At 51.2% G+C, this 8,898-nt stretch overlaps 1 protein-coding gene across 1 annotated transcript; it reads right to left on the bottom strand.

Annotated features, from left to right (window-relative positions):
- Positions 1-227: 227 nt before the first annotated feature.
- abhd5a (abhydrolase domain containing 5a) lies at positions 228-8,776 on the bottom strand. The gene is made up of 8 exons (XM_068569342.1): positions 8,675-8,776; positions 8,303-8,383; positions 6,705-6,790; positions 5,002-5,377; positions 3,091-3,248; positions 2,191-2,302; positions 1,924-2,110; positions 228-1,594 (listed from the first exon to the last, which is right to left on the bottom strand). Exons 1-8 carry the CDS (start codon positions 8,704-8,706, stop codon positions 1,505-1,507), a joined length of 1,122 nt encoding a protein of 373 aa, XP_068425443.1. The 5' UTR covers positions 8,707-8,776; the 3' UTR covers positions 228-1,504.
- Positions 8,777-8,898: the final 122 nt, after the last annotated feature.

Here is an 8,898-nt window from a genome sequence, read left to right as displayed (position 1 = left end):
GTGTCCTCTGTCCTAGACTCGTGTCCTCTGTCCTAGCCCCGTGTGGTGATTAGCATGTAGAAAACCAACATGTTGGTTTCAGACTCTTCTCTCTTGCTCCCATTGCAACACGTTAAACGAGCTCCACGTCTCCTCGTTCACCGATGAGCGCCCTCTAGTGGCCGCGAGGGGAACGTACAGAGAACATCTCTCAATGGCAGGAAAGGAAATGATAGGACGATATGGACTCAAGCGAGACCTTCTTTATTCACGATGGAGCAGCTGATGACACGCTGTGCCACAAGCTCCTCCCACCAGCTCCAGACACGCCTTCACCCTCCTGCGGGGAGGAGTCACCTGATCCCTGCGTCCTCTAGAGGACATTATGACATTCAAACAATGCAGTTACGCTTGTTGCACTTTTATTAAATTAGGTGAATTGAGAAAGGCAGGAAAAAAGAAAAGTGGTGTAAGCGAATGCAGCGAAGGTCCAGAGCCCGACTTCTGGTCCACAGCTGGAGCTGAAGTCACTGCGGCATCAAGCCCCATCATGCAGCTGGACCGAACGCTGTCAACGAGTACATGTCCAACCTCATGACATCAACCCGTCCCCAGAGGCTCTGATTCCACATCGGCAGGACGGCAGTGATGTCAACCTCAACGCTGAGAGGCTTTAACAAAGTCAGGAGGAAGAGGAGGAGGAGGAGGAGGAGGAGGAGGAGGAGGAGGCAGTGTTTGTTGTGAGCGCTGCTTAAGGCTCCAGGTGAATTCAGCATGAAGAAGTCATTTTCAGTCAGCTGAGGTGGTTCAGCATCTCATCAGGACGCCTCCTGGTCGTCTCCATTAGAGGTTCTCCAGGCTCGTTACCTGGTAGGAGACCCAGAGGAAGACCAGGACACGCTGGGGGATCATATCTCCCTGGACTGGGAACGCCTCGGGTCCTCCAGGATGAGCTGGAAAGTGTTGCTGGTGAGAGAGAAGCCTGGCTCGGCCTGCTGGACCTGCTGCCACCGAGACCCGACCCGGTTAAGTGTCTGATAATGGATGGGAGTCTTTTCTAAAATCTCTAAAATGCATCACCTGGTTATTTTAAATATTTCTATTATATTACAGGTTCAACCTGAAGCTCTAACGGCCCGACAGCTTCAGAGGAGCATCCGGGTTCACATTCAGAATGAACAGAACATTGTCTGCTGCAGATGAATCTGTCGGCTCCCTGGAGCTGATCCGTGATGCACTTCCTGTCTGCACTTCCTGTCTGCATCGCTGACTAGAGGAACAACCTGCAGGTGGCGCTCTACACAGGAAATGCTTCATACGGGAAACTCAGTTTCAGTTTGACGTAATTCAAGATGTGATTAAATATAATATCGACATATTGGAAAAGGACTCTCCTAAAAATATTGAGTCTCGTTGTGTCTCCTGAAACACAGAAAAACATCCACAGTGTTGACAGAGAAGAACATTCAGGAATCCTGTGTTTCCTGCTGACGTCTGTTCCTCCAGAGGAACCAGGCGCTCTGCTTCAGTCCACTTGGAGGCAGGCCTGCAGGACTCGGTGGTTGAAGTCCTCCGGCTGGTCAGCGTACACGTAGTGTCCGGCTCCTCGGATGGTCTGCAGGCGGAGGAGAGAGTCAACAACAGAACCTCCCGTCAGACTCCAACAGGTCTCAACCAGCAGGAGGCCGAGCAGGAAGTTAGCAGCACAAGCAGACCGAGGGATCGTTAAACGTTGTGTTTCATAAGATATGGACACCACACACTGCAGCGACAGTCATTCACAGCAGCGGTGTCTCTGCTGCAGCGACGCGTTTCACTTCACCGGTCAGACCGGATCCGACACTCTGGATGTCTGACCGATAATAAAGACCTTGCAGATGAAGTTGGTCTACACAGTAGACATGAACATGCAGAATAGAAACTCAGTCAGGGCTCTGAACGTACGATGCTCTCCACGTGAGAGCGCGGCCTCATCTCCTTGATGCTGCTGCCCGAGTCGCTGTCGATGCTGGATCGGGACCCGTAGACGATGCTGATGGGGATGTCGGGCTGCAGCTGGTCCATCCTCTGCAGCATCGGCCTCACAGCCCAGCCGTAGTTAACGGTCATGTTGTTAAAGGCCGTCTCCCCGCTGGAGCAACAGAAGAAGAAGAACTGAGGCAGGAGCACGGAGAACGACAGCGCGCTGCCTTCAACGCGGTGAGCACTGACCTGGGGCTCTGCACGTTCAGGTGGTAGATGTACTCCGTCACCGTGTTGTCAGAGAACATGGAGGAGAACTTCTTCTTGAAGTCGGGCCTCAGCGTCTGGACCAGCCCAGGGCCTGCAGGGCCACAGAGGGGTTACAGAGAGGTTACAGAGGGGTTAGAGAGGGGTCACAGAGGGGTTACAGAGGGGTTCGAGAGGGGTTACAGAGAGGTTACAGAGGGGTTACAGAGAGGTTACAGAGAGGTCACAGAGGGGTTACAGAGGGGATACAGAGGGGTTACAGAGGGGTTACAGAGAGGTCACAGAGGGGTTACAGAGAGGTCCCAGAGGGGTTACAGAGGGGTTACAGAGAGGTCACAGAGGGGTTACAGAGGGGTCACAGAGGGGTTACAGAGAGGTCACAGAGGGGTTACAGAGAGGTCACAGAGGGGTTACAGAGAGGTCCCAGAGGGGTTACAGAGAGGTCACAGAGGGGTTACAGAGGGGTCACAGAGGGGTCACAGAGGGGATACAGAGGGGTTACAAGCAGCTTCACCGCATGAGGGCTGGACAGAACTACCATGTGCTCATGAGACCAGTTTCATTACAACCTTTCTGTATGTAAAGAACTAAATATGTAAAAATGCTCAAAGATGCTCACAGCGACAATAAGACGCTATAGTAACAAAGCCCTCTATCGGCTTCAGCCTGCATGCACCCGCATGAGGCCATGATGATTCATCTTGTCATATTCCTCTCTGTATGCTACACCTGCTCTGCACTCATCTTCCTTCACACTTTAAACATTCAGGTCATCAGGCAGCTGCACTGAGCTCTGCTCTGGCTTGTAGAGCACATCTTCTGTTCCCAGGTTCCTGTTTGAGCTGCATCCCATGAAGGGTCCATCTGATCTCACAGGTTTACCCAGCGGTCCCACCAGCCTGAGGCCGGCCAGCGGGTTGAAGGGGCTGAACATGGACCCCAGGGCTTTGATCCACACCGGGGTGGGCCGGTCTGCTGCCGCCGCCGCGTCCGGGTTCTCAGGGAAACCCCAGGGCTCCACCAGCACCATGTGCTTCACTCTGTGGGAGACAAAGAGGTTACACACTCGTTCACCTGCTGGTTCCTCCTCCTCCTCAGAGCAGAATACGAGCTTTGAGATGGTTGTGTAAGACGCAGAACCACTTCCAGTTCGACCGAGGATCCAGGAATCGACATTGAGCGACTTGTGATGCACCCTGGGATAACTATACACACAGTACATGCTCTCTCTAGCCCCTCACCTGAAGCACAACATGGTGGCTCACACTGTCTTCAGGCCACAGCATGAGCAATGAGCACGGTCCAGCTGTAACAGGGCCACGCAGCACGGACCAGAAAGGCTATTTGGAACACTGAGATAACAATAAGAGGACAGCAAGAGGGATCTTCTCTTCAAATCATTACTGAGGAATGAGGGCGATAAGAGATTAAGGACATTTCATCAGCCGTCCCCAGTAGAGAGCTGGAAGTTGAGAGCTAGAAGCTGAGAGCTGGAAGCTGAGAGCTGGAAGCTGAGAGCTGGAGACGTGAAGAGGAGAGATGCTTTGGGAGGGATATCTCTCGTGGAGCAGAGAGGCTGGGAGGACTCTAACTACTTCATACAGTGTTTCCCCTACTATTATATTAGGGGGCGGGGCTCCCACCTCAAAAAAACCCCGCCTCCCTGTAATTTTCTCTATAGCGCCAGAGCACAAAATGTCATTTACGGTTCTCTTTCCTGTAGAACAGATTTACACCTTTACCTGTTATTAAACAAACTAAACGGACGTATTTTATTGATCGGATCTAAACGACAGCTTGTCATTTATGTCTCGACGTGGTCACGTGAGTTCTGCCCCCATGTGCACTGACACGTGTGCGCATACATGTGAGCACTGAGCACACGCACAGCAGCAGACAGAGAGCGGCCAAAAATATGTCGCGTGAAAAGCAAACGACTATATCTGCGTTTTAAACGCTCCCTGGTTGAATATGGCAACAGTAGCTCTCCTGCAAGGAGCACCGGAGCAGCTCTCTGACCCCGGAGCAGCTCTCTGACCCCAGAGCAGCTCTTTGACCCCAGAGCAGCTCTTTGACCCCAGAGCAGCTCTCTGACCCCGGAGCAGCTCTTTGACCCCAGAGCAGCTCTCTGACCCCGGAGCAGCTCTTTGACCCCGGAGCAGCTCTTTGACCCCAGAGCAGCTCTTTGACCCCAGAGCATCTCTTTGACCCCAGAGCAGCTCTTTGACCCCAGAGCAGCTCTCTGAACCCGGAGCAGCTCTCTGAACCCGGAGCAGCTCTCTGAACCCGGAGCAGCTCTCTGAACTAGAGCAGCTCTCTGAACTAGAGCAGCTCTCTGAACCCGGAGCAGCTCTCTGAACCCGGAGCAGCTCTCTGAACGATGTTCTCTGAACTGAAAGTGAAATGAGCCACAGTGCTCGTGTCTTGGACAAACAATGAGCTGCTGGTTCACACATTGCAAAAGTACAAAGTACACGGATATAAAACTAAGTCATTAATGAATAAATGCAGATGTTCCTGTACTTTCTGGTAAATGTTTAGTAACACTGTTAACAGGTTGAACTTGCGCGACTCGCCAATTCTTGTGTTTTGCCAAAAGTAAATCTCCAGAAGTGTCCGTGAGGTTTTTTCTGCTGTTCTTTCTCTCGAAACAGAAAACCCATCTTAGATCAACATGGAGCCTGAACTGAGAGCAGCCGGATCAAATGTACAACTACATAACAAAAATAGTTTCAATGAAGAAACAATCCAACCTAACGTCACGCTATGAGGAATCTCACAATCGGCACCCACCTGCCAGGATGTTTGATAGCGTAGGACACAGCCAGGAAGCCTCCCAGGTTGTGGCCCAGCAGTATCATGGACTCCAGGCCCACTTTGGCCCTCCACTGCTCTATAGACTCCACAAACTGGTCCTCTGCCTCGCGGGCGTCTGTGGAGAACAGGGGCCTGCTGCTCTGTCCGAAGCCCAGCAGGTCCACGGCGAAGACGGGCCGATGCTGAGAGAGAGCGTCCAGGTTCTGAGCCCAGAGGCCCACGCCACCTCCGAACCCGTGGAGCAGGACGATGGGGGTTTTGCCTTTGATGCGGTCGCTGCTGAAGGTCAGGGTCCACAGCAGATTGCCTTTGGAGACGGGGACATGCTGTTTGGAGAAAGGACTTTCTACACCTGAAAAGAAAGCAAACATCAGGGAAAGAGAGAGATGGAGAGCTCAAACAGGATGCCACAAGAATGGGGGAAGAAATGAATTTGTTTAAAGATGGCATGGCACTGCCTCACTCTTCTGTCATTTGGGTTTCTTCATGCTAGTCGATCAGTGGGATCTTGTTTGAGTATGATGGTTACACACAGGACCCATCCCAGACCACAGGGCATGGATGCATTTAAGCCCAGAAGAGAAAAAAGAGGTTCAAATGGGTCGGTTCTGAAGGACTGATATCCTACTTCACCCAAAGAACTCGTTTTGGAAGGAGTTCTTCAAGGATAGTTGAAAACATGGATGTTAATAGATCCTCCCGAGCCAAACACGATCCATGTAGTCGTGGTCGTGTTGCACCACATCAGCCCACCCCTTGAGGAGCCAGATGAGGAACCCTGGGTGAGCTCTTGAGGGAACCCATGGCCTTCATAAGAGGTGGGATCTCTGTAGAACTTGTTCTACAGATAGAAGGCAAAAAGATTCTGGATTGAACCTTCGGAGAGGGTTCTGGGTAGAACTATGATACCCCAGACGGGTTCTCGTCAGAACCTCTCGTTGGGGGTTTCTGAATGGAAACTTTGGCAGATGGTTCTTTATGTTCAGTTCTAGGTAAAACCTTCTGAAAGGGTGGAACCTTTACACGAGGGCTCAAAAGGGCTCACTGATGGGGGCAAGCCAAAGAACCCTGCATGGTTCTCCTGAGCACCTTTGAATGGCTCAAAGAATGCTGTTTAGCTTGTTAAGCAGAAGATAAACAGTGAATATCACATTTGTTTGTATTCTGAAATTGGCTAAACACAATTACTTTTCTTATCCAAGCAATAATGTATAAAATAATGTACAGAAAACAGCTTATTATATCACACATGTAGTGTGCAACGCCCTCGTCTCAACCGCGTAACAACCCTGTACGTGTCCGGTAATACAACAACTGTTTACGTATAACTTAACTAACAGCTAAGCTGTATCGTACAATCATTAAAGAAAGGAAGAAAGCGGCTGTATTTCAAGGGGATGAGTGGTCGTTACCACTAGGTCACTGGTTCGATCCCTAGTCCCCCCATAGTTCACATGAAGCATCCATGAGCAAGACTCTTAACCCCTCGCTGCTCCCTCACAGGGCAGCCCACTGCTCCTTAACCAAGGACGGGTCAAATGCAGAGAAGGATTTCCCCAAGAGGATTAATAGAAGATAGCTTCTTTCTTTTCTTCATTTATTATCACTCCTTCAATGCATAACGCTTTGACGGGCGTACTGTATGTAAAAAGTAGAAGGGCAGAGTCAGAGATCCTTACAGCGCAGCATCATGTCCTCTGCAGTCTGCAGCTGGGTCTGAGAGGTGGGACACCATGACGGCAGCCAGTTGGGGATCCAGCACCACCTACACAGGAGACAAGCTCAGCGTCAGCCACCAGACGTATCGGTGACGAGGCCTACAGGATTCAGACCGCAGCCGAGCTACAGAACACCACAAGGCACGAGTTCCAAAGAGTCTTAACAAGAGCATCCACGAGGACTGAATGTCAGCATTATGGAGTCTGAGCGCTCTGCTCCGCTGTGTCGGATCATCTGTGCATCAGCTGCTCCGGAGGGAGCGTCTCTGATGTCATAGCCGGCTCTGATGAGGCGTGTGGTTGAGGGGACAGGACATTAGCTGTGACAAAAACACTGATTGTTATCTCGCTCATGAAGTAAATCAAAGAAAACACAATGCTCGTGTGTTGGCTCTGTGCAGTTTATAACCCCTTTAAGAGGAAGGCAACAAATAAAGAAAATATCAGTTCAACCAGGAAGACGCTCCTCGTGCGTGCCTCCAGTCGGTCAGATGACTCATTTGATGTGTTGGGAGTCATATTTTTGTCGACAGATTTTGGATCCTCACTTTCATTTTGACCTTGTTTATGGACCACGACTGAAGCCCAAATGTGCTCGTTAGGGTCAGCTGGTCGCTGAAGCCATCACTGGCTGCCTTGCCTTGCTCATGCCGTGCTCACACTCAACACCACACGATTTTTCATGTTGTGTCGTGCAACAATAAAAGGGCGTTCACACCAAACGCAGCTTGAATATGCGCGCTGCAACAAAGGGGGCGTGGCTTATCTCCGGGAGAAGAGCAATCTTTTTCGCTATCGGCTATGAAAGAAATAACGTCTCGTTCTGCTTTATACTTGTTGTGTAAGTCATCAACAGATGATGACTCCTCCAGGAACTGTGTCTGGCTTATTGTTGCGTTACTGTTTCCTCCATCCTTCATGGAAACAACCTCTAGTTCTGCTTCATACTTGTTGTGTAACTCCCACATACGTGTGAACATGAACTCCATGGTGTCTGGGTTCATGATATTATCCGTCGTTCAGCTATCAGCTCCTTCAGGCCGACCGCAGCAGTTTGATTCAGCAACAGGACGGCGTGATGAGGGGCGCAGCTTCTCATCGCTGATTGGCTGACGCAACTGTAACTCACGCGTTTTCGCTGCCGAAGTTGGGAAATTTTAACTTGCGAGATTTCGCGCCGCGTCAAACGTGCTTTTTTCGCAGCCCGCCGGAAATTTTGTGTCTTCGTGACCAGTCGCGTCTGTGCATTGACTTTGGTCGCACGTCAAAATCGGGTCACATTTGATGTGAACACGGCATGAGAGGCGCAAGACTGCAGTCAATGAATTGTGTATCACTGCAATACAGAAAACATGAAGCTGGGAAGCGCTGGGCAAGGTAAGCCGAGGACGGACAGACACGCACGCACACTAACGCATGATCTCCCTTCCGCCTTTAGATAATAAAGACAAGCCTGTGCATTATTTATGTCCTTTTTGTAACCTCAACATGTAACGCAGCGTGGTTGTACGTGTTATTGTATTGTAATGTGTAATGAGAATAATGGCGTGAGGACTCACCTGACGGTGCTGTCCACGTAGCCCCACGCGCTGCTCACCAGGCCGGGGGCTCCCACGACGGACAGCATCCTGTGGACCAGCCTGCGGAGGCAGAGAGCATCACGGGACGTCACTCACCTGGGGTACGCGCGTGACGTCACTCTGGTGCCTCTGAGTCTAACCAGTCCTGTGGGACAAGCTGCGCGTGTTTACCGGCTGCGTGACTACGGGTGTTCCGGTGGTCCAGACGCATTCACGACATATTGAACATACATATCCATACATGTGTTGTGAACATGTGTTCTCTGTATATAAGTATGTGTGTGTGTGTGTGTGTGTGTGTGTGTGTGTGTGTGTGTGTGTGTGTGTGTGTGTGTGTGTGTAAACACTCACCCGCTGCTCGCTGTCACCGCCTGCTCGGCCATACTGTAACTCTCGAGGGTCACACGGCACCCTGTGACGTAACCTCGAGATGAGTCAGCCCGCTTGCTTCGTCGGTCGAGACATCTCCGCCGGGCGGTGCTTCCACATAAATGCCGCGAGGGTCGCGGCGCGCCTGTCCCCGCTCGTCTCGTGCTTCTTGTCTCGCGCTGTAACACAAAACGCGCGCACCCGTC

Source organism: Clinocottus analis, unplaced genomic scaffold, assembly GCF_023055335.1.
Source record: "Clinocottus analis isolate CAN_PGR_092001 unplaced genomic scaffold, fCliAna1.0.p SCAF_9, whole genome shotgun sequence".
NCBI classification, from domain to species: domain Eukaryota; kingdom Metazoa; phylum Chordata; class Actinopteri; order Perciformes; family Cottidae; genus Clinocottus; species Clinocottus analis.
This window is presented reverse-complemented; position numbering and strand designations above follow the sequence as displayed.

What these genes read in the sequence shown, in the direction of transcription:
- abhd5a (XM_068569342.1), bottom strand. Translation starts at nt 8,706, where the DNA reads ATGGCCGAGCAGGCGGTGACAGCGAGCAGCGG. An exon ending in GCGGTGACAGCGAGCAGCGG is followed by an intron (nt 8,384 to 8,674) that starts GTGAGTGTTTAC and finishes CTGCCTCCGCAG; the next exon opens with GCTGGTCCACAGGATGCTGT. An exon ending in CAGGCTGGTGGGACCGCTGG is followed by an intron (nt 2,303 to 3,090) that starts GTAAACCTGTGA and finishes GTGGCCCTGCAG; the next exon opens with GCCCTGGGCTGGTCCAGACG.